The 26,145-nt window shown below is 38.7% G+C and overlaps 1 protein-coding gene across 1 annotated transcript; it reads left to right on the top strand.

Moving 5' to 3' along the window:
- The first annotated feature begins 357 nt into the window (after positions 1 to 357).
- Positions 358 to 25,846, top strand: lpcat1 (lysophosphatidylcholine acyltransferase 1). The gene is made up of 14 exons (XM_074686870.1): positions 358 to 587; positions 14,050 to 14,189; positions 14,627 to 14,841; positions 15,803 to 15,915; positions 16,079 to 16,139; positions 19,033 to 19,091; positions 21,004 to 21,038; positions 21,152 to 21,206; positions 21,338 to 21,420; positions 21,514 to 21,639; positions 23,817 to 23,973; positions 24,068 to 24,166; positions 24,242 to 24,383; positions 24,727 to 25,846. Exons 1-14 carry the CDS (start codon positions 501 to 503, stop codon positions 24,861 to 24,863), a joined length of 1,509 nt encoding a protein of 502 aa, XP_074542971.1. The 5' UTR covers positions 358 to 500; the 3' UTR covers positions 24,864 to 25,846.
- The last annotated feature ends 299 nt before the right edge of the window (positions 25,847 to 26,145 follow it).

Genomic DNA, 26,145 nt, shown 5'->3' with positions numbered 1-26,145 from the left:
ACAAATCCAAACTTTGTCGCTGTTTTTTTTATCCCAGTATTTGTCAAATCGTCGGGTTTTTGTTCTAGTCATTTTTATATGGAAAATCAGAACACTATTATGTTACACTTTTAAAATTCAACAACAAAAATTAATGTAAAAAATATTTTGAACTCTGCAAGGGTAAGTTAATATATCTCAGCATCTGCAAACACTGGGACATGTTGTTATCATTGTAAAATTTCAATGGATTAGTTTTGTTGCTTCTTCCAAAGCTAACGGTGCTTTAGTTTGTCCTACCACCGGAAGTCGCGTGTTTCCTCTCTCGCCTGTTGTAGTCCGCCCTCCTCCCCGCCCCAGCCTCACATTTGTCTCTCCTGTTATGAAAGGAGGATGGTCTGACGACTGGAGAAGATACCACTGTGGGGGCTCTACCAAACACGAACTCGGAAAACGTTACTGGAAGATTCGCACACGGTTTTTTTTCTTTTGCTCTAAAGTTGATTTTTAGGTCGAGAGCCATGAAGTCATCCAACAGTCGTCCCTCCAGAGTGGGTAGAAACCCCTTCGTCCACGAGCTGAAATTCACGATGACAGAAAAAGTGAAGGTAAGACGTTTTTTTTTAAAGAATGATCCTGCTCCTATCTGTAGGTAAACAAAATTGTACCAACTTCTGGCAAACGCTGTGCCAGCGGTGTCGCTCAGCAGTGAGTTTACTATCTAAACTTTACACATCCAGTGTGTGCTAACCAACACTTTAATGATGCCCGGCTCTGCTGAATGTTATGCAACAGGAAAAAACATTGGGAAGAAGTCCCTCAAAGTGAAGGAAGTGTCAGATATTATCATGAAAAAATGCTTCCCTGGTGTTTTGTATGTTGTGAATGTGAAGGGAATAATTAAGATGCTGTCAGTCACTGAATAAGTTAATCCTTATTTACACATGACCAATTCATAACAAACTGTATCTAAACTCTTTATATGCTTTCGTATCTGCTAAAGTTAAGATGTACAATGAGACATGTGTTGCTACACTAGAGCCATCTCTTCTTTTGTACTTTTGTGAATAGATTTTAAATTTTGATGTGAATCAAATTTGCTATTTAGCTGTAAAACTGGCATAATAAAGTGCAGAATACACTTTATTTTCCAGCGTGCAGAGATCCTTCAAGTTATTTTTATATTCTGTTCATCCAGTGTATGTAAGTGTGCATAAAAGCTCACAGCATTCACCCTCAGTGAGCATAGTGGATAAACAAGGAAGCAGGTTTCATGTGTTCTCAAAAAGTCCCCTTCTTGGACTCACAGTATTATTGATAATTGAGTTTCATTTAATGATAGGATCTCCCAGGTTGGCTAACAGGTGGGTGCTTTAGGAATAAAATGTTAAGTAAGGTGTGCACTCTGGAGAAATCAGAGAAGTGATGCATGACTCTGCTTTTTGAAGGATATCCGTGGGAACATACTGACTCATTCAGCCACTGAAATTGATAGTTTTTCATGACTGGAGGTTGCCAGTCTAGCTGAAATACTTCCTCATCAATCAACCCAGAGATCAATGTGCTATCAGTGATTGGTGGAGTCTGGCTTGGAAACTGATATCCTGAATGCACACTTTTTATATCCCACCTGAGGTTTTGTGATATAAAACATTGAGTTATTCACAAAGGGTTTGTTATAAAGGAAAGATAAAGCATTTTTTTTTCATCTGCTTGTCTTATTTTGTGCCCCAAAATAAGTGACACCGATACCGGGTGAGGCCCAGTCACAGTCGGACAGTCTAAAGAGAGGAGGAAGTAGACTCCCTCCAGTCTACCCCATCCAGTTTATGTTTCCACAAAGCACAAGGGCCTGAAGTGCAAGCATTCAGTTACAGCAAAACACACAAAGCACATGACTCAGACATACAGACCACTCCACAAAAGGAGTACCTGGTGGTTTCATAAATACAGACCTAACCAGCACTTGTATTTGTTCGTTTTGATTTTACCTGGAAGAATCTCTCTTTGCACCTGTTAACAGCTGAGACAGTGACCATCTTGTGAATGTTAGCTGTCTTCTACATCTCCTGCTTGACATGGAAACATTGCTCTGACCTCAACCATGTCTGTGTAAACTGGCAGGACAGGCCACAGCTAGAGTGTATGTTCTTGTGTATGTGTGTGTGTGTGTGTGTCACTATTGCTGTTGTTGACACAGAAATATTTGCAGGATTTTCTTTTTGTTGTTAGATCTCTGTATACATTTTCTGGTTTACATCTCTCGCTGCCTGCTTTTAATTTGGTAGTGAGTTGTGTTTTTTCAAACTCACAAACACTTGTGAGTTGAGTCATAACCCACAAGTCCTATGTAAACAAACAAGAAGAGTACTATAACAACAAGTTTTTTTTTCTTAATCATAGAATCAAAGGCCAAGCAGAAAGGGAGTCACTTTTTTAAAGCGGACATTGCAGCTATCAATGAAAAAAATCAAAGCTTAACGCGCGAGGGTTTTCACAACAGATTAGTTAACTGAGTGACAGGAACAGTTTTATGCACAGCCAATGCCACTGCTGATAATGAAAGGGCAGGTGGGCTGGTGGCTCATAAATGACACTCAGTTCACATTTTTGTTGTAGTTTTCTTGCGTTCAACACAGTACCATAAAACAGAAAGCGTTGCGTTCCATGCCTATTACACCATGATAAACATGGTTATCCTATTCAGTCACATGTTTTAGATGGATCTATCCCCCCAAAATAATAATACATTGGGTTATGCTGTAGATTTCTGAACACGACCGATGTTTAAGCCAGATTTGTTGCTACACTTTTCTAAATATCACGACAGACTTTTCATTAAACACCAGACAATTGTAGATTTTATAAGCTGTCATTTAGGATCAAGATGCACTAAGCAATTTTTTTAAGTCTTGATACCAATACAAATGCCTGGGATTAGTTATCTGTTACTGATCTATTCTAATCACTAGTATTGATTCAACATTCATTGTATCATAACAAGCTTAAATTACCTCCAAACTAGAGCTGAAAAGATTCCTCGAAGGATTCGAGGTACTCGATTAAAAAATACTCGAGTAATTTTCTCTGCCTCAAGGAATCGTTTAATTTTGAAAAAGATCAAAGAGTGGTATTTCAAATAGAGCTGAGGCCATATTAAGAAAGTTTTCAGACCCCTCAAGCTACCTCTTATACAAAATAGCAACTAGCAACAAATCTAGCTTCTTTTCTGGGGTTTGGAGACTAATGGGTCATTCTACGAAACAGGTGCCATTTGGGTCTGCAACATCTGATGAGATGTACAAGGCACAAAAAATGTGTCAAAGTGTGTTTACAAATTTTGGAGCTACCAAAGCAAGTGCTCTTATTGACATGCTGTATCAAAAATTCTATTTCTCAAAGAGAAAAAATTTCATTTGAAAAATAACTGCTGTTTAACTAAACAAAAATGTATTTTATCTGATTACTCGATTAATCGATGGGATTTTCAGTAGAATACTCGAATACTAAAATATTCCATAGCTGCAGCCCTACTCCAAACTGCTGCCTTCATGATACTTTAGCTCAGCCTAACAAAAGGTACAGACCTACTGATGTTAATGACACGGTACACAAACATGGTTGTTGTAAACGCGAAAGAGCATAGAAGTTAGTTGAACAGATCTGCCCTAAGGACTGGTCCTTTGTTATCGATATCCAAGCTAACTTTTTTGAGTTAGTATTGGACTCGAAACCAATACCAGGAGAGGTGTATAGTTTAAGTATAGTAAAAACAAAAATAACCAACAACAAGTTAAAAAAATCCCTATGTACAGAAAAGTGTTTGACTTGAGTTATAAGCAGGTTATTAACTACAAGCTCATATGAGCAGCCCTACCCTCCAACTAGCTCTGGAAGTGACACAGACAGTAATACTCTTTCCAGCTGAGTCACACATTGCTGAACAGTTTGCTCTGTACAGTTATGGCTGCCAGCTCTCCAGCTTTCAGACAAAACAGGCTTCCTGTCACATTTGAAAAAAAAAAAACTGCTCTGACAGGACCAGAGTGGCTGGAGACTTGCCTTAAATCTGTCAACATCTAAAAAGATAACAAAACAAAAGATCTAAAGAAATGGAAGATTTACTGGATAATTCAGAGGCATAACCAGTGTGCATTTTATTGAAAATAGACTGTATGATATGTAGATGAGGTGTCTGTGACATCACCCATTTGTTTGTGATACAGAGTTTTGAAGCCTATTGTCAGTGTAACCATATCAAAAAATACTGCCACACGGCCATGTTGAAAAACTGAACTTAAACTAGCTTTGTTTGAGTTTGGATGAGGAAAAGAGGCAGGCTACTTTTCTCTTGGACCGACTCTATTATTTGCCAGAGTCAGTTTCCTTTGTTTTAAAGTCTGGTTAATGCTTGTCCATACCTCACACCTGACACTCAACCTTGATCTTTACACAAACAAAAGAACAAACAACAGGACATGCTGAGTGCCTCCAGAGCCTCCAGGGAGAGCAACCGAAGCTAATTCAAAACAATTAACCCTGGGCAATAAGCCTTCACCACATGCTGGGTAGAGCAGTCCAAACTGTTCTAGGCCACATTTGCACACTTGGGAGTTTGTTGTTAAATGGTGTAACCAGGGTAAAGCACGTCATTGTGCAGGTATATATATATATGGAAAATACAGGATAGTCCCACCAAAATGCACTGTCAGTATATGGTGTTATAGTGTTCATCTCTTGAGTGGCATTATTGGATCCTGCCGTGGTTAAGATTGGGAAACTAGTCATAATATATGCTGGTCGTAGTGAAATTTTTTTTTTTTTGGATCTTTGCAGGTACATGTGAGAAAAGGTGCCTAGACCACTAGGCTATACTTAGGCCCTTATTTGGTATTTCTTTACAGGGTGAACATTTGTTGGCACTTCACTTCAACTTAAACTTCTTCCTGTACTCAGCTCCTCTTGATGTACGTTGTATAAATTTAAAGCTGATGGAATGTGTCAGATATTTGCTTTGCATGACATTTATTGTATTCTTTGTTTGTACAAGTGAGCGGCTGCTGCTGTGCATTGCCTGAGGGCTGTATATCTTTAGTGGCTTTATTCTTTTATGGCACATGAAAGATTTTTTGTTTCCCTTTTTTAACAAAGTAGGTTTGGCTTAGGTGTGTTTCAGGCGTCAATGAGACCTTTGTAGTTCACTTGGTTCATTAAATATTTAACATACAGCATGAGGCTTAAAAAAATGGCTAAAAAAATCCTTGGAATTTAGCCTCGGGGTTGACACAAAGCACTTTGACTGCCACTACCAACCACATGTATGTAATGTTTAAAAAAGATAAGATATAAACATACTTGTTATTGTGATCAGGGCTGCACAATGTTGGGGAAAAATACATCACGATAATTTTGTGTCCTGAAATATTTCCTTAAGTTTACTGCTTCAATCTGTTCAGATGAATTCTCTCTTGACTTACCCTGAAGTGACGGTAACAGACTCTGACGTAACTGATTCTGTCTCTCTCTGCCTCGGTGAGCACTATTTGCGTTTTGCAAAGAGTCTTAATCGTGTTGACATCTGTTAATTATTGATTTTGAGTTGTAATATTTCCTGATTCTTCCCACATCAGGTCAGACTTTTTAACAACACACAGCTGCACAGAGGTTTAAGTTTCTCTCCACTACCAAATTATATTACAGGGATATTTATTTAATATTTCAACATCAGGGGTGTAACTATTCATTTCAACACCGATTGATCTGTATTATGATTTGTGGTTCCCGATATGATTCATGGACGATATTGGTTCATTGAGAATGATACGATCCAAAGCAGTTCAGTGACTTGAAATTGATTCAGTTGCTTTTTTGCCAAAAATTCAACCAGTGTGAATGTGAAATAAATACCTGGATAATGGACGGTGCAAGTGAAGTTTCTTAGATATCTGGTGTTTCTTTTCAGAGAATCAGGCATAAATTAAATATGGAGAAACCAAGAAACAAGTTAACAAATAATGGCAAATAAAGTGCAACCAACACTCAAGGTTAAATTAAGAAGAGGTTAACATTTTCTCCTCTTATTTTTAAAGTTCAATACATTTTGAGTAAAAGCACAGAAAGTGCAAGAAACATTTCAACAGTAGGTTTACTAGCTACTCTACTTTTTTTCTCAACATAAAATAAGACAATAGAATATCATGAATTGTAACACCCTCATTAACATGCTGCACTCCTCCAGCCTGCACGCAAAAACCAGACCGACACACAGCTGGAATGTGGACATACATACAGGCTGAGCAGAGGCGCAGTGGCACAGAGTTTGTCCTAGTCAGGTTATATTCCTTTGCGAATGTGCACCTTGCAATGACAATGTTGAAATAACATATTGTGCACCCCTGATTGTGTCTGGTTTGTTCTTTTCATGAATCAAGTCAATAAATATTTTTTTAAAGCTATGTGGATTATTAAAAAAAAAGATAAAAACATTGGAGCTTAAATATTTAAGAAAAGTGATAAAAAGTTGACTGTTTGAAATATTAACTCCTGGAACAAATACAGAAAGCCTTCATTACATTTGAACCTGATCTTAGCATTGAAGCAGAACGTGAGGAATTCAGTACATGTTATTTTAATTTATGATGCTTTATATCATCCATTTTCAATTAGTGTGTTTAATATGTAGTGCTTAACAGATTTATGGGACCACCACCCAGTGCCCTAAATGAACAGTATATTTCTGATAACTAAAATATATTTATGTGTCTGTTATGGGTAATACACCACTTTGTGCAAGCTCTTTAATCAAAATGACATCTTTACAGCTAATAGAGAAGAGTTTAAGGAAATTTTATTTCTATTTTTTCCAGTAAATTTGAAGGAACTTTTAAGTTCAAATGATAAGTTATATAATATCTGGGACACTCCACAGATTTTAACACAAAGAGATGTTTGTGGGTACCTGCCTAGAATGGCATGTTTCATGAAGCCTTAATGTGTCAGAGTGGGGTGAAAAAATGAGATACATTGCCTTAAACCAAGTTGCTTGAGTTGGTGTTGAGTTTGTCTCAAGCAGCAACCTCCGGTCTAAAATTATGAGGCAACGTGAAAGTGCTAGAATCTGCAGTTTCATTGAGTGTCCACTTGAGGCTTGCTCTGGAAGTACCAGAAACCACACACACCAAGCCAATACACAGTTTTGACAGCAGAATTAAACATGTTTACAACCTGGTACTAAAAATGACTCCGGTCTGAATCACTGATTTTTGTATCAGCACACACTGTGCGTATGTGATTTTTTTCTAATGCAGCAGTTTAGAAGATATTGAGATGACAAGTTTGTCCAACCAGAGGGAAAGCTCAGCTGATGGCAGGCAGGCGCCCCGTCTGTTTGTGTGTTGGCACAAAGCTAGTCCCATTTCCAATATGGCTGCTGCTGACGAATTGCTTCAAAACTCTGTTTCAGAAACAAAGGGATGACATCATGGAGACTACATCCACACAATAGACGCTCTTGGTTTCGCTTGTCAGGAATGGGTCAAAGTTGTGAAACAATGGGTTCGACAAGCTCTTTCACGCAATCACTGCTTTTGTAAAAACCTTCTTGTAGAGACTAAAAATCCCAAGCTGGTAACATGATGGCATCAGAGGGAGGACAGATACCAGTTCAACACAGACAGAGGGGGCCTTTGGGATCAAAAATACAAAAACTAATCATTGCTCGGTGAGAATACAACACTCAGTCTGTTTTTGATTCAAGGTAGAGTGTGCTGCATGGGTGAGCCTGTGACTGCAGAAGCACATATTAACATAAAATTTCATGTCATCAGCAGTGGATGTGTTAGTGCTCTTATAAAGCTGGAGCAATCTTCCTCCGTACACCACACACCTGCTCATTTTATGCCACCTATTGAGAAAATGTCAGTGGATGCTCCCAGATGGATTCGTTAAGCTCTGATGATGAGTGAACTGTGCATCAGGAATGGGGGTTGGAAGGCGTTCTGGCATCATAAATCAACCCCATAACTGTTTATTTATTAATAAAGCCCTGGAAAGTGCACCTGGGCTCTTCCGGAGAAAGACACACAGGAAACACATGACAGGACTGGACAGGGAGAGATGCAATTCCCAAGAGTGGTAAAGAGCAACACATCAATGCATGGAGGAAAACAGCTGAAGGGAGAGTAGAGTGATAAATGAAGCAGCTGAGCAGCTACAGAGACAGAGAGAATGATAGCTGGGTGGAGAGGAATCCCCTTGGGACTGGAAATTACTGCTGGGCAGGTCCGGACGTTGCTGAAAAGGTATCAAGAGGTCAGGATGAAAGTGTTGGATGAAGACATCAAGCTGTGGTCTGACAAAGAGGAGGAAGCAGAGGGGACTGTAATTCAGTTAGTTTATACACTGCAGGCTGTGACTTTGTGACCCTGAAGCACAGAAGCACTCTCTCTCACACACACACACACACACACACACACACACACACACACACACACACACACACACACACACACACACACACACACACACACACACACACCACATCCCTACACCATGAGAGGGGAGCTATGGCAGGTTGATCAGCTGACTCCTCGTCCCTACTGAGATGTGGCGCTTCAGCATCAACTGATTCAGGTTCAGTGACAACACGTACAGTTTGTCCAGTGTGAGACAACTGTCAATCAGTGACAGACATTTCTGTTAAAGTGAGTTTTCTTAAGCTAACCTCTTTAAGGCCCTTTCACATATTTCCCTGTTTATAATCCCCACTTAAATTAAATCATCATTATAAATGCTATTTCTCAGTATCTGTGCTCAGGTTTAATTTTACACCGAACAGATAGTCTGCTCACCTGCTAGACACTTAACTACAAACTGAGTTTACAAATTGTGATTGTTGATATATTATAGAGCCTGGCCGATATGGGATTTTTGGGGCTGATGCCGATACTGGGGGCAAAAAAAAGCAGATATCCGATATACAGACTGATATATCGGCTGATATTTATAATAAATTCATTATATACAGGATAAATACTGTATACACAAACACAAATTATTACTAGCTATTGAAAAGGTCCATCTTCCATTTAATGCACGGGACTAAACCAGATTTTAAGTAACAATGTAGCTGCTTTCAAAACATGCAATAAATACAATTACAACAAAACACATTGAAACATTTTCAAAAATTGTTTCAATGAAGACAATAACTTGCCCAGGTTAATCCTGCATGGCATTATGAAGTGAGACACTGTGTAGTAGTCTTATATTAACGGTGGATATGGGAGGTGACAGTTGCATAATTCATCACAAAGATGCAACTTACACAACGTTAAAATGCCGTATAATTAGGAATGGGTGCCGAATTAGGTACTTTTATAGGTACCGACAGAATTCTGTCAAAAGTACCGAGTACCAATTCACATAAAACCAAAAGGTACCATGTTAAGGTACCTAAATGCATCCTCCTGACTGTGAGATAGTGGAAGAGTGTGTAATTTTCCATTCTAGACATGAACACGGTATTACAAGGTTATATAACAAAAAATAAATATGTTAAATTTAGAGCTGCACGATTTGGGGAAAAGGTGCGATTTGCGATTAGGTGGACAATATTGCGATTGCGATTGTGCTTGCGATTTAATAAAAAAAGTTGTGTCATGATGAGTCTACAGACTTGCTTGGTTATTATGGAGAAAAATCTGAATTGCATGTGCTGACATTGCGATTGCGATTGCGATAATCGTGCAGCCCTAGTTAAATTAAAGAACTTTCATACTTTATCATTTTAAAAAACATGGTATTTTTTACCACATAAACACAAAAAAAGTACCAAAAATTGGTACCATTGAGCACCGGTACCAATTGCCAAGTACCAGGCACCGGTACCGTATCATTTCAAATGTGAAAGGTACCCATCACTACGTATAATACTCTTATATTAGATTATGGTGGACGTGTGAATAAATAGTTGCATTTGTTTATTTAAAAAAAAAAAAGCAACTTTTGCAGCATTAAAACACCATACTAGTCTTATATCAGATAATAGTGGAAGGGTGAATTAACAGTATCATTTATCTGTCTATCTCACAAAAAAAGCAACTTACACGGCGTTAAAACGCCGTATCATAGTCTTTCATTAGATAATGGTGGGCATGTGAATTTACTGTTACAAACGTCTTTGTTTATTTCACTAAAGTGCAACTTACACAACGTTAAACATTGTTACACACTCCCACATTGTTTTGCAAAGTCACAGCTTATCATGGAGTAAATCAAATTGTTGCTGTCCTCTTCTGTAGCCGACTGAGTGTGAGTGGGGGAGAGGAGAGGCTGCAAAGCATGGTCTGCGTGTGAGGGGGAGGGGCCGGGCACTCGGGCAGTGTGCAGCCCAACACACAGGAGCAGGAGCGACAGAATCTCCGCGGATATTTTTTAATATAATCAGCTACATTTTGGCCTATGTTGATTAATCAGTGACAGGCTATAATCGGCCCGATTAATCGGCCCTGGCTCCACCCCCTCCGCCCCTCTGAACTAAGGAGATGTGTTAGAAGTACACTCATGTCTTTTCAATAGTGGGTAATAGTGCACATGGGAAATGGGGTCTTTAACATGGAAAAACACTTCTAGTCCTCACAGCGCCTTTAAGAGGCTTCACTGCCTTTATGGTAAGGGTCTTGGCAAGTCCAATACAGCTGCTTGACAGTGCTCACAAAACACATCATAATTCACAAACATCAAATGTATTTTCAAGAAGTATTTGTCTGATATTTATCGATTTCAAGACTACTATCTGTTGTCGTCAAGTTTTTACTGAACCTGTAAAATGCAAAACCCACTTTGTGTACCAGCAACCTCAAAGAGCTGCTTGTGCAGAAGTAGAGTCATTGGATCCTTCCCAAACAAAGTCAAGCACATGATTTAATGTGCATGTGGTCATTCATTTAGGGCACAGCCAACTCTTTAGATTTGGTATTTGGTTGCTTGGGGTGTTATATGGGCTTCTCATGAAAATGACCAAGCTCCATGAGGTGCAGACGGGAATGAAAGAGGAAAGCATGCGTGTGTTTTGGTGTGTGTCCTCATCTTTTAGAAACAGCAAAACCGTTGAATGTCATGGAGAGTGGTAGACTTACATCATTCAGAAACTAGACAGCCTGCGTGCCAGCTAGACATAGAGATGAACAGAAGAACATTGAAGACTTGCACGAGAAAGTGATGATTTTGTAAACATCTTAAAGGATAAGAAATGTTGCAATGACTGTTCCACTGCACTCTATGGCTCTTCTATTGACAGACGGTTGAAGCTTATGGGATTGTGTCAATAAACAAAGACTGTATATCAGCTTTAAATTAATATCTCTATATTAACAACAAAATAAGGTCTGGTTTGCTACAGCCTTAGTTTCTACATTCTGCCCAAGCATTGGATGAGGACACTATCCCTCACTGTCTTCGTTGGTAGCTGTGTAGATGGGTCCCTTGATGTCTTTCGGTTGCTGATTCCTTAATTAGATTTGTTGAAGTCCCGAATGGGTTACCCATGATCTACTTGGGGAAGAAAATACTCCGCACAGCTGACAAGGGAATTAGGGGTTTCCTGCTTTCTCCGTCACCAGTCTTTTCAAGAAACTGTCTCTGGAAAATAAATAGCCTGTACATAGCCATCACCCACAGTTCATAAGCACCTTCATCAGGGAGGGAAAAGCAACAAAACTACCTTCTTAATGGATCAATCTGCAGATAAGTAATTCATAATTCTTTTAAAAGTTTATTTATGGTGTAGTGGTTTTGTAACTCCAAACTTACAAGGGGTGAAAACTGAAAAAAAATCGAGAATGGTTTGATTTTAAAACACAAGTTATACCTCAGTTTGTCTTCATGTTGATTTGTATTTCCCTCTGTCTAAGACAAGCTGATCGCGCAGGGACAACCACAGCCTCGCAGACACAGACGCTACATTATTACATGCATGTGAAACACCATGCATGCAACTTAATTTGCTGTGTCACTTGACAATCTTTACAGTTTGTTCATCTGTGAAGTTTATGAACTCCACCACAGACTTTAGGTTCTGTCAACAGTCAACATAGAAATTATAAAAAACACACACAAATAACTCATAGGTACAAGTTATCCAACATTTATTTGATATTCAAAGCCCCTGTATTAGAATAAACTATGACACACTGTGTTTGGCTCTCTTTCGAAGGTATGGGACATAGTTTGTACTTGATAGTGGGTTGTGCATGGAAATACCATAAAGATCGAGCCCCTTATTTTGTGTGGAACGGAGCATGGAAAACAGACGAACAGATCAGGGTCCAGGACGTTTTAAGGACACAATAAATACCTGTCACCTGTCAGGGTGTGCGCTAATAAAAGGTTTGAACACGGCTATAAACTCCTTTTTTTAAAAGTGGGTCCACTGTTGCTTGACTGCAGTCATGCAGTCAAGTTGTGCAGCAAACATGTAATTCAGGCTTTTCCAAACAAAGAGAAAGTAAAGTTTGTGATATCAAAATTAGTATTGTGTCATGCTATTTGCTGTTTGTTTTTTTTGTTTTTATTTCCAGTACAAATTTTAAGACAATGTTCTTGGTTAAACTAGAGTTTATGCATGAAATTGATGTATTTTACTGTAGTATACATGCTGTCAGTTGACACAAATATACTGACTTAAAAGTTGTGGTGTTACAGTAACCATGTAGGATTTCAAGTAATGTAAGAAGATACAGCACATGACTGTGATTTAATAAGATACTTTGTGGTTTCACAGTAATGGGGTCAGACAAAGTTAGAATTAAGCACAGTGCTGTGAAATTACTGTGAGGTGTTGTAAATTTACAGTAACTACAGGTAATTGTTACAACATCAATCATCTCTTACAGTACATTACTGTAAATTTAGCATGTCAGGGTTTCTGTGGACATTTTTAAAACTACTGTGATTTGCTGTGAAATAACTACAATATGCTACTGTGAATTTACTACTTTCATTAGTCAGTACTCAAAAATATTTTAACAGTGTAACTAACAGCTTTCACTTTGTATGAGACTAATAAGAAAACTTCAATAGAAAAACTTTTTTGGTAACAGCACTGTTTTTAAACACAAACAGGTCTAAACAGAATAATTGTTATAACCCTCAGGCATGGCAGCATTTACTATAACATAAAAAGGAAGGGTTGTGTTTGTGTGTTTTCTGTGTGTGTGTGTGTGTTCAGTTGTGTAGTGGAGCCTAGCTGTTTATCTACTCTTTATATACAAATAGTTCAACTCAACCACCTGAAATGTCTATCCATGGCTGCTTGCTGCTTGCTCTTGCCTTTTTGTTTGAATCTTTACCTCCATCAAAGAGGTTATTATTTTGGGAGAGTTTGTCTGTCTGTTTGTTTGTGAACAACATAACTCAAAAAGTAACAAACAGCTCTTGATGAAATTTTCAGGAAATGTTCAAAATGAGATAAGGAAGAAGTGATTACATTTTGGAGGTGATCCGGATCATTGTCTGGATCCAGTAATTTTTTTAAAGGATTCTTTATCATTGTGAGATAGGGCCGTTTTTCCCCACATGTGTATATAACGCCATGATAAATGGTCAGATTGATTTGCAAAACAATACAAGACAAGGTCACCATAATTTCTGATAGATGTAAACGTACAATCCAGATCCTGCCAATATTCTCGATACTAAGATCCAGAACATGAAATATGTTCTGGGTCATCATCATTTTCAACACTGTCAGGAAACAAATTATCGTACAAACCTGCAACTAACACCAAATTGTAGCAGACGGTCTGCTGAAAGGGAGTATAACATTAAAGTAGGACTGAAGTGTTGGTTGCGCTCTCTGAGTGCTTCTCTTGTGACTTTTGTTTTTGTGTGTTCCCTCATTGTTTTCCTGTTGTTGTTTCTGTTTTATTAACAGTTTTTCTCTTCCTGTTTAGACAGTATGAAGTATTATGTATTGTTTTGCTATCAAAGCCCGTACTCTTTGTATTTGTTTGTCTTTACTGTGAAGTGATTTATCTAATCTCTCTTCCTCTCCTGTTAATCTCTCCACAGATTGGACTCATGTCTGTCACAGTGTTCCCCGTGCGCTTGCTGCTGGTGTCCTTTCTCATGCTGCTGGCGTGGCCCTTCGCCTTCACTGCTTCGCTCGGACGCTCTGAGTTTGTTATTGAACCGCAGTCATGGTGGAGGAGGTGTGTGTGTGTCTGTGGGCTTGGATACATGAAAAGCATGTCTTTGTGAAGGAATGTGTGAAAATTTCAATTTGCTACTGAGACAGAATGGATCCCATAGAAGTATGTGAAAATGATGTGATAAACAAAGCCAAACAAAAAAGCACTTCATAACAATAGTTTCTCATTGATTTATGTAGAGTAAAGAGTTTTACATGTCTGTTTATCTTAATCAAATAAATAAACAGGAATGTTACAGACCTTTTCAGTTTAATAAAAGTCATTTTAAGGAACATTTGTACATAAATCAGACACAGATGTGAGAAAATGTGTCGATTATGTACAGGATGTTTTTGGTTCAAGAGCAGATAAACAGCAATGGACAAATCCAGGTTTTATGTCTTAACTGCAAAAAAGAAAACACATTTTATGTAAACTGTCTGCGTTTTCTTTCTCAGGTGCATAGATGTGTGCTTGCGTGTGATCATGCGAGCCATGTGGTTTTGTGGGGGTTTCCACTGGATCAAGGTGAAAGGGCAGCAGGCGACGCCCTCTGAAGCTCCCATTCTCACTGTGGCTCCACACTCCTCCTACTTTGATGCCATACCGGTCACCATGACCATGTGCTCCATCGTCACCAAACTGGAGAGCAGAAGCATCCCTGTGTGGGGCAGTGAGTTATACACATTTCCTAACCTCTGTCAAACATGGATTAAGCTAATAACTCATATTTCTGTTCCTTACATTGCAATCATAACATGCACCTTAGTGTAAAACCTACTTGACTAAGATCAATGACATAAATTTGGCTAAAGAAAATGGGACCAAGGATTAGGGCCACACTGAAGAAAAATTGTTTTGTGTTTTAGAGCCAGAGGTCGGCTGATGTGTTAAATTTTTTTTCCCATGATATCATACTCATATAGATCAGTCATCATTTTTTATTAAGACTTTTCATAAAATAACAGCTTTATTTCAACTGTAGTCCAAAATTTTTCAGCCCAACTTATATTTCTATTAATCCTGTATATAAAAACTTTATTTGACTATAATTTTGTGTGTTTCGACTGTGCATTCAGATTTTTATCAACTTAAATCATGAACATTATGATGTTATTTTAACTTTAATCTTATGTTTTTTAATTTTTTTTTCAACTTTAATTTGGTACATTATGACCTTTATTCCCTTTAATCCAGTACCTACAAAGTAAAGTACCTTTTACTTTTATGCTGTACAGTACATATTTATTTTTAAATTCCCTTTATTTTAGCCATAATCCTTTGTCATAAATACTATCCTTGTGTAGTTTAGAATACTCTTCAGACTGATTCCCTCCTGCTGAAAAAAGTTCAGAAATCAATCATAACAAAAATAATGTTCTTTTAAGTTGATGAAAATTCATTAATTCATCATTATTATTGCCAAGTGATTCCTGATTGTCTGACTTGCTTCTCTTTTGCTTTGTACGCTACACGAATGCCTTGGATCTGACTGTTAACATTTCTTACATAACAGAACCATCATCACCATCAGCCTAAACTGTTCAAATGAGTTTCCTAGAGTTTTAGTGCTATGTTTGTTTTTGTCTTTTGTTCTGAATTTACCCAATCATCTATTTCTTATGTCCTCCCAGCTTTGATCAGCTACATCAGGCCAGTGTTTGTGTTTCGGTCTGATCAGGACTCCAGAAAAAAAACTGTTGAGGAAATTAAGCGGAGAGCCCAGTCTGGAGGCAAGTGGCCTCAGGTAACATCAACATACTAATCCTAAATCCAGTACTGCTCCAGTACCATCTTAATTACAACTTATTAGATAAAGTTCACACCAGTTGGGACAAATTAAGAACAATGGGCAAGATACATCTGTTGTTGTTTGTGAATGTGCACCTTAAAGTGTTTGTTTGTTTCAGATCATGATATTCCCAGAGGGGACATGTACCAACAGGTCTGGTCTCATCCTATACAAGGCTGGTATGTATTCAGTCGACCCCTCCCATAGGTGTTAAAATACAGGAGGACATGTGCCTTGCTTGTGTGCTGTGTCTGTTTAGGTATGTAAGTAGAAATGTGTGAATGTTTGTTTGTTCAAACCTACACGTAGAAGATTTGTCCAATAATCTTAGAGACAAATTGTCATTTGAAGTTAACTCTTCAAGAACCACTATGTTGGCCTGTTATCTTTATTTTAAAGTCAAGCTGGTCAACAAAGATGTGGTTCCTGACCACTTTCAAAAAGGATTTGGTGTTGTGTTACCAGTGAGGCCATGCAAATAATCATTTATGTATGAAATTCACCGCATAGCTGCCAAATCCCGCCGTAGATGTCTGTGAAAATAACTTTTCCCTGACGTCTACACTGGGACACATAACTGCTGCGCTCAAACACTTTTGGTGTTATTTAAGCACGTGTGTTTGTGTGTGTGTGTGTGTGTGTGTTTGTGTGTGTGTGTGTGTGTGTGTGTGTGTGTGTGTGTGTGTGTGTGTGTGTGTGTGTGTGTGTGTGTGTGTGTGTGCGTGCGTGCGTGCGTGCGTGCGTGCGTGCGTGCGCCCTCAGCCATTGTGCCCTGCCTGTTCTGTCAAATCCTCTTTCTTCCTGTTTGTAATTCTCTTGTTCCTCATCGTCCCCTGTTGGACACATTCTCCTTTGGTTGTGTTAGTGAGCACGTTTGCGTGTGTATGTTTGCCTAGCTTGATCTGTCCATTGTGTGTAGCCAGTTTTTGGGGATTTGTCTCCTCTTGTTAGAGCTCTTCATTGGCTCCCACAATGAAACAACTGTGTGTGTGATTTGAGTGCATTATACCACCTCTGCATGAGGTGCTGTACGGATACTTAGAATGTTTTTTACATCTTTTGATAGAGCTGTCACTAGTATATTCACACTTTTCTTCCTGCCTGTCTCATTGATTTCATCACAGTTTCATTCAGTGGTCAGGGACAGTGATCACTTTTTTGTCCCTCATGTGCAGCCAGACCAGTTTGTGTTTTGTACTCAGCCATTAAAAATGTCAGCCACTCATTATGTTTAATGATGAATGATTTGATGATGAATGAACGTTTTTGAAAGTGCTGGTCAGGGTTGATGTGATCTGTGCCCTTTCACAGTAATCTTGTCTAATTTTAGCACTTCTCCAAGAAATGGGTGTTTACTCTGCCATCCTCTTAGATGTCCTGCCAAAACTGGGATTGATGCTGGCCTACTGTTGTCTTAACCACCACCTATTGTCACATATACTGCATCAGTTTACAGTTTTATAAAAGTTTTTTAAAAAGTTGTCTTAAACAAGGACAATATGTCCCAAAACAAACACACTCCTGGTTAAAAGTCACATCTTTAAAACAGTGTGTGTGAGAATCCAGGCCAGAAGGTGGCGAGGCAGTCCAATTAAAAAACAGATCCTCCTCATAGCATCTTCAACCTCTGAACCTCTGAGACTATGGCAGTTCGAGCGACCTCATAAACGATGAGGACAGACTTGTCAGACACTGTTGTCATTTCACCCAGATTACCTTGCATTTCTTGTGGTGGTTGCACCGGTATTTTTCCCAACTCTGCTCAATACAGTGTGTGCTCGACAATGTAGGGACAGAAATGACATCCTATCATGGAATTAAGATCAATAACATAAGGCCATTTTGTCTGTTGAATAAAGCCGTGTTTCCACCAAGCAGTCCGGTTCAGTTTGTCAGTTTGGTACAGTTAAGCCTGATCCCGTTTGCATTTCCACAGCAAACTGTGCCCTCTCGTGGTAGGCGGCGTGTAAGCCGTAGCTGTTAAACAATAGCGCGACGCCAAAGCAGCGTGACACAGTTTACCCCGCAAATAAATCCAATGAAAAAGAAAAACACGACACAGTAAACAAAGAGCACAGATGGAAGACATGCAGCATTTCGTCCTCTCTGTGATTGTCATGTAGCTCTTTGATACAAAGTGCAATCAAGCTTTGTTTCAGAGAAGTCTGTGTGCCGCCAGCAGAAATGCAGCCGCTGTTGCGGTAACTGACGATTCTATTGACTAATCAACGGTCTTCAGTGTTGTAGCTCCACCTTCCGAGAGCGGATCAGTTTAGTCTGGCACCCATACGAAAGGGTCCCAAAAAGTGGGACAGCTCGTCTTGGTTATTTGGGGATCTGTCCCGGGATAAGTCAGTGGAAACGCCACAAAATGCGTGCCTTACCGAGACGAACCAAACCAGTCTGCTTGGTGGAAACGCAGCTTAAGAGAGCAAGGTATACACTTGATCGATAAGAGAGGTTACCTGAAATTTATTCTGCTATATAGAAAACAAAATTAAATATAAAAATTTTTGATCTCATGATCTCGTTAAAAAATAAATAATGTTTTTTTATTATTTGAGGGGAGTTGATACAAAGAAAAGAGGGCTTTGCCTTCGACATAAGTAGAAGTTGCTCTTGTTCTCAGACTTTAGCAATGTACAGTTTGCGGTTTGTTGCTGCTCCCACAAAGAAACATATTAAAACTGTTCTCTCAATGGTTATCCTACATTCACCTTTGTAAAACTTAGAGTACCATTGCAGGGCAGTGCTCCACATAGTATACTGACAGTTTCTTGTCACCTCGTCTGTCAGCAGCACATAAAGAACTTCATTTAGAAGCATTCATGCCAGGTGTGGAGGTTAGTGTAAGGTTGTGCCTGTCATACATCTTGTGCCTGTCATAGATTCAGTCTAAGTCTTTCCGAGCTGCACCCAGTCAAAGTTTTTACAAAGCCTGCTGTAGGGACAATATACAGTACAATTCTTACTAATCACATAGGCATGCAGAGGTTAAAACCAGCAGCAGATAAATACAGTGTCTTAAACTTTACAAGCAACGATGATTACTGACTGTTTTGCTTTCTTCAGGAGCTTTCATACCAGGACTCCCCGTGCAGCCTGTGGTGCTACGGTACTCCAACAAACTGGTAAAAACACATTCTTTAAATCTTTTCACGTCAGTCTTTCACTTACTGTAACCTTGAACATATAAAGCTCAACCTGACCCCGTGAATAGAGCACGTACACATACGAGCACACACCTGTGATGTCATGGTTTCTCTTGTGTTGAGTGACCTCATGTTCGGCGAGGATGATATTTCATCCCTCTCTTTTATATGTCTCCCTCTCTTCCTCTCGCACACACAGGTGTCATGTCTTTCTCTCTGCACTTGTCCTTGCTCTCATGAATTAGTGAAATCATGTAACAACCCTTATTATCCGCATTTTTCGTGTTTCTGTTGCAGAAGTTTTTGACACAGATTCAATATGTGGCAAATTCGGTCAAAGTGATGATCTAAGACACAACATAATAGGCTGTCAGTTTATACAATAGACTGTATATGGAATGTGCAGCATGGCTCCGCCTTTTGGTATTGTACTGCTTTGATGCCATAATACCCCTGTCAGATGCGCTGCCAGAGTCTGTGCAGTAGAGAATCTGTGTGAAGCCAGGTGACAGATATAATACATAGATCTATCGTTTTTTCGAAGGTCTTATCTCATCTTGACTGTCCTAATTCTGAAAAAAAAAAAAAAAAAACGACACAAGAACAGCAGCTGTTAATCCCTGTTAAACCTGACACCATCCCGTTTCTGACGTCTGGTAACTAATGGAAAAGAAACTTTTCAGAAAAGAGGTACTTCATTACAATGCAGCCCAATAATATCTTCATATCACCACAGCATACAGATCTGAGAAAAATATCTCCAAGATGTATTCATTTTTTAAAGTTTGACCACAGCTTATCTGGAATGACTGGGGAGAATGAGTTTTTGACCTGTACTGCTGCCAGCCACCAGGGGGAGCAGTTCCTGTGGCGACTTCACTTTGGGCTGAGCAAGATGACATCCATTTTTATTTTAAAGGCTACAGCTTATACAACCAGGCTCAAAGCTGGCAGATGTTGATTAATTAACTAATTAATTAACTAATTAATTGATCAATTCATCTTCTAGTCATATTTTAGTATTCATAGAGATAAGCTTGAGTCTTTAGACTTCTTCATAAGATTATCACCTAATTCTCCAAAATAACAACTTAAATCTAGTAACATCACCATGAATCACCATGTTGGTCTCAAAAGCTCATGTCATTTTTTGTTCTCTGTATCTCTAATCCTTCACTGTTTACTTATGACTGAAATGTCTACTCTATTTTTGTCTTAAATCTTATATGCTTCCATTATTATGTATTTTCTTGAAATAATCCTAATGTCTCCTTTTCTGCTCAATGCTTCTGTGATTTGATTTTTAAAAATTTATTTTATGTACTCATGTTTGTATTTGTATGCTTTTTTTCAACCACTGAAGGTATTGCTTTAAGGATTGTTAATTTTCCTTTTTCTATTGTCATGGCACAATGGACCTCTTGTTCTCTTGAGAGCTACATCCTGAAACACTGGTCATTGTAAACTGAAACTTAGCTAGTTATCAAAGGCCTAATATCCCCAGGCTGCAGTTCTTTTGATCCAACAGATCAGCAAACAGTCACTCCTTCATTTATCAAACTTTACAACTTCCCTGTAGAGCCACAGTCAACAATTTTACCTTGTAAGCTCTCTGATGTGTTAAGTCAGTGATTTCCCTGTTATACAATAAAAACTGCTGTCATGTCACAGAGTTTGACTGCTCAGTTTGGAAGTTTACAGCATTTGGAGATTCCTGACAATGAGTTACGCTGCATAACAACACTGAATAAGAATCACTGGGAGCCACACCCTGACACAAAAAGAGAACTCACGAACCTCAGTCCAAGGAAAGTTGGAGAAGTTTGATGATCTTTTGTAAGGGTTTTTGAAACTCAGCCATTTCCTGTTTTTTCTCTTCTTTTTCTTTCAGGACACTGTTACATGGACATGGCAAGGCCCTGGAGCGTGAGTGCCTCTGTTTTTACACAATACACCTTCATTCTAAGATGCCCCACAGACCATGAAATACACACTTCACAGCTCCTTTTTCTGCTTTCTCCAATTCTTGTGTCCTCCAGGTTCAAGATCCTCTGGCTGACTTTGTGCCAACCGCATAACTCCATGGAAATAGAAGTGAGTGGTTCAGTCACCAGAAGTCAGTTTAACTTGATTGACTTTGTCTACACAGCTCCCTCGATGTTTATTCCTCTTAGAGAGCAGTGTCAGTCTGAAACATATTGTCCACCTTGTTTCTCTCTTCTCAGTACCTTCCTATTTACACGCCATCAGATGAGGAGAAGGAAAACTCTGCCCTGTTTGCCAACAATGTCAGGAAGCTCATGGCCGAGTAAGTGTGTCAGTGAGACCGTAGAAGTGTCTTAGATCAACACTCTTAACTTTAACTTTGACTTTAACATTAAAATTCTTTGCATACTACCAGAGCCCTGGGGCTGCCGCTCACAGACCTGTCCTTTGATGACCGTTACATCTGCCTGTCAAAAGGCCCCCTGGAAATATTTGACCTCTGCAGCCTGCTGGAGTTCAACCGGCTGGTGTGTCGTTTGGGGTGAGTGAGAGATGTGCTGACGAGGAATGAGGAAAGGTGTTCTCCTACACTGTGAGGTGCAAACACCTGTAGGTGGCAGTGCAGAAACACTCTCAGAGGGATTAGTAGAAAAATGAATTCAACCTTTTACATCAGGTTTTATGCGCATGATGTAAATAAAAGTAGACAAAATACACGCTGGATATATGAAGATCTTAGTTAAAAAAATAGTCAATCCTTCTTTTTTGCAACTGAAGAGCTTTCAAGGTTTTTTTTTTTTTTGGAAACAGCACAGATCTTCGCACCTCTACTCCTCGGGCAGGTGCTTCAGATGAAGACAAAAGAGTCCAAATTTAAAAGAAGAAAACTAAAAATCCAGCAGGTCATAGACCTTTGTCAAGCAAATGTTTGTGCCAGCCAACGAAGCCATCTTAAATAGGAGTGGCTGTGTGGCTCCAACCAGTCGCTTCTCTACACGTAAGAGGTTTAAAAGTTAAAATACAGTTAGAACTCATTGATAAATTACAAAACATTTAAAAGGAACTATTTCAAAACATGCCGTGACTGAGTACATTGATAAAATCTCTTCAGTCGGAAAGAAATAAGACATGAGCAATCTCATCATAGGATAAGAGACCAAAAGAGGAAGTATTACTCATAACTGCAAGAATCTGAAAAACACTTGCAGTATTTGCTTACACATGTTGGAGCCACACAGCCACTCCGAATTAAGACGGCTTTGTTGGCTGGCACAAACATTTGCTTGACAAAGGTCTATGACCGAAACGTTGCATTATTAAAGTTTTTTCTCTCTGGAAGTTGGCCTGTGTGCAGGATTTTTAATTTTCTTCTGTTTCTAAGCAAACCACATTGAAGATGCCAATGAGAAATGATTTTCACCTTCTTTGCTAAGAAGACAAATATAAATGCGATGAAGTTGCTGAAATAGTCAAAGATAAATTTCACCAGATCCATGTCCAGTCTGTCTCTGCTCCGTCAGGATACTGGAGCTGATACGTTTCATTTCTTGTCAAAATGAGAACTTGCAGTGAATCCTCTACATGAGCTGCACTACAGATCCTGCAGATCAGACCCCTCTGGAAAAGACAGACATCATTTCTAGATCACATTTTTTTGCTCCCCGATCAGATTCCGATTTTTTTTTATTTTGTGTATCTGCCAATCCTGATATTTCCCGATCCGATCTTTCAGCAATGTATTAAGAAAAAAGAAAAGAAAAAAACTCCTACAAGTTTTCTTTTGAGTTTTTTATTTTATTTTATTTAAATGAAGGTATCATTCTATCCAACATGGATATAGCTTTTTTTCTCCACTTAGTGCAGCATTGGATCGATAAAATAAAAATAAAGCTTCTCAGTGGTGCACCACAAGATTACCTTGTCTGTGTGTGACAATAAGGTTGCAATTTCTTGTTCGCAATATCGTTGTACTTGTTATAATGACAAAGTTTTATTCTAAAATGAATGATGATGTGCTATTATACACATTTTAATTAAAAACAAGAACTAAGGCCCCAGGCTTTTTCCGATTTCTTCTCCCTCGATCTCGGATCGTTAAAAAATGCCTTGATCAGCCCCGATTCCCATCACTTGATCGGATCGGGACATCCCTCATTTCTAGTTTTGCTGGATGCCAGAGCGACAATGCACTCATTTACACAGAGCAGATCAAGCAGGACAGGAAGCCAGGCACAGAAACAACAAAGCACCTGCCTTATTCCCAGAATAAAACACTCCATGTTGGCGCCAGATCATATTTCACTTTACTATGTGAAATAACTATGACACTAACTATGACAACAAATCATCTTAACAAGTCAAGCCAGGCCAGAAGTCAGCAGGTTTGAGGTTTTTTGAGCGCAATAGAGACAAATGAGGAGGGTTTCATCAGTTAGGAGAGAAATGTGGGAAATCATCAGTTATGTGACATGTCCGAGGGCATCTGTGGACAAAGCCACTAGTTTGTCAGTCAGCTCTTTAAGTCCTAATGGGAAAGAAACCAACCCTGATGTAACCTCCACAGGCGTGTGTGGATGTATACTAAATGGATGTAATGATGACCCTTGCAACTGTTTAACTTTTTGTGGCTGCTTATGGTAGCCTAATATTGAAAATAGTTCAGTCACATCACTTGTGTGGTATGTTAAACTAAACTGTTTTTTTTTTTTACATGAATAGCCTGAAATCAAAAGCTAACAGGGACTCACTGGAGGAGCAGGCCAGAAGAGCCAGGAAGCTGCAGGAGGAGGTCAGGCTCAGTTCGGACGACTTTGCCTCATTTCTCAACCTTCCAGTTACAGACACGCTCACACAAGTCCACAGCCTCTTCAACAAGGTGAACACTGAGACTCCTGGCATGATAATGTTTTTTTAAGGGTTTGTCTTGTTTACTTTTGTTGCATATGCTAATACAATTATTTTATTTACAGCACGAAGATGGATTAATAGATATCAGACATTACATCATTGCACTGTCAACCGTATATCAACCATCAAAATCCATGGAGACCCTCAGATTAGCCTTCATGGTGAGAACATTTACCAATTCATGTCTTTTGACATCAGTTTTTTAGTCATTTATCTGAAGACTCATTTCTGTGCAGATGTATGAGAGCGAAGAGAGCGGAGAAGTCCAAGAAGAAGATTTGGCCACCATCCTGGAAATCATGTTGGGAGTTGAAGAAGTGGAGCTGTCTGGTTTCTTTTTGTCACTTGATGGAGGCGACAAAGGAAAGATCACATATGGTAAGACACTGTGCCAGTTCGTCATGAGAACTTTTTTAATGCTATCATTTACTAAATCGAATCAATGTTGTTTTGTTGATGAAAAAATATCTAACATGTTCAAAGATCCTTTTCATCCACCATCTGCCGTGTTCACTGATTGTGGAAAGAGAGGGCTTATTGATTGATTATTCTCATACCCTCCCTTTTTTTCCTCATTTAGTAATTTCTCCTTCAATCTTTTTTTACAGCCTGGAGCCATCAGAGCGATTATGCAAATTTAGATGATTTTCTTTTGTTTGTAACTGTGATTTATATGTATATATCCTGTATTTAACCTTTCTCTTTATTCCTCCTTGTAAAGATGAACTTCACAGCTTCATAGAGCAGCATCCAAACTTTGTCCAGGATTACCTTGACTTTAAAAACCATCCACGCCATTTTTGCGTTGGTCATCCAGAGAAGAGCTGCAACGGCGAGAACCACAACAAAGACGTGTGAAGAAATGCAGATCCACAGACCCTCCGGTGACTTTCTCAGCCCAACACTTTCTCCAGTGCAGGTTTCCCACTACCTCTGTTGCCTTCAGCTGCATGTGGAGAGGACTCAACGGCGCGAAGTGTTACCTCTCGGGATAAGGATGCTTAAGTTTAGCCCAGATGATGACAAAAAGACTTCCTTTTTCCTTCTGAACACTTTCTGCCTTACTTAGTTTTCACCCACATCATGGTCTTTAAAATTTCTTCTTTTCTCTCCATATATATTTATTTATGTTTTTCTTTTATGTTCAGATGAGATCTTTAAGAGATTTTCTGTTCAAAGGAAGGATGTTACTATTTCTTTGAGTTTGTGTGAAAGGTAAGTGGTCACACAAGGACTCTATAGCACAATGCTGCTCTATAATAAGAGTACAAGGAATATAAAAAATGTACTTACAGTAAAAAAGGATGAAGATATCAAATGCTGGAATGTTACCAAATCAAACTGTGAAACAAATATCAGGTAAAGCATCAAAAAGCTGCAACCAAAGAAATTATTTATTGAAGCAGCTGTCACTGCCATACATATCCAAACCAAAAGCTCATGGACCAGTTAAAGACTCATTCTGCCTCATTTTGACTAAAGACTGGGCAACATATAAATATAGTTTTTTCATCTTAATTTTGTTAAAAAAATAAAATTCAATTAAAAAAATCTAAGAATGTTGTTTTTGCTTTGCTAATATGTAATGTTTCATTTCTTTTCTAAAAATATTGTTGTCACTCTTCAGGGAACCTTCATTTAAATAGTCTGACTTTGAGTAAATAGAGAAGGAAATTAAAAGAAAATATGTGTAATCCTCTAAGATTGAATCCTACTTCTGATTAAATATTTCATATATTTAGGTTTCTTCGTCTGTGACTTTTCCATGCAGGTTGAAACATTTCTATCAGGTGAACTGACCAATTTTGTATCCAATGGCTGAAATTTTCTTGTAATATTTAACTTTTCAACTAATGCTGAATTAAACAGTCCTTTCTTTTATATAAATCAATTGTGAGGAGTATTTCTTGTGTTGTCACTTCTGTCAGTGTCCACTAGTTGGAGCTCTGCTTGTACATATTCGGGTTAAGGTGTCTTGACTTTTTGGAGGGCTTTAATAGCAATTCAGTACCTGTGGAAATCAAGTCAAAGGTTTTCAAAATAAAAGCCTCACTTTTTTTTTTTTTTTTTGAAGCGGTTTATTGTGTTTCCTTTTGATCATTTGAGTAATAGGAACATCAATGAAGGCTTTTCCTCTGTG

Source organism: Halichoeres trimaculatus, unplaced genomic scaffold, assembly GCF_033239565.1.
Source record: "Halichoeres trimaculatus isolate MK-OKI-2021-1 unplaced genomic scaffold, fHalTri1.1 fHalTri1_scaffold_14, whole genome shotgun sequence".
Taxonomy (NCBI): Eukaryota; Metazoa; Chordata; class Actinopteri; order Labriformes; family Labridae; genus Halichoeres; species Halichoeres trimaculatus.
Note: the sequence above shows the minus strand (reverse complement) of the source record. Positions and strands in the feature narration are given on the sequence as shown.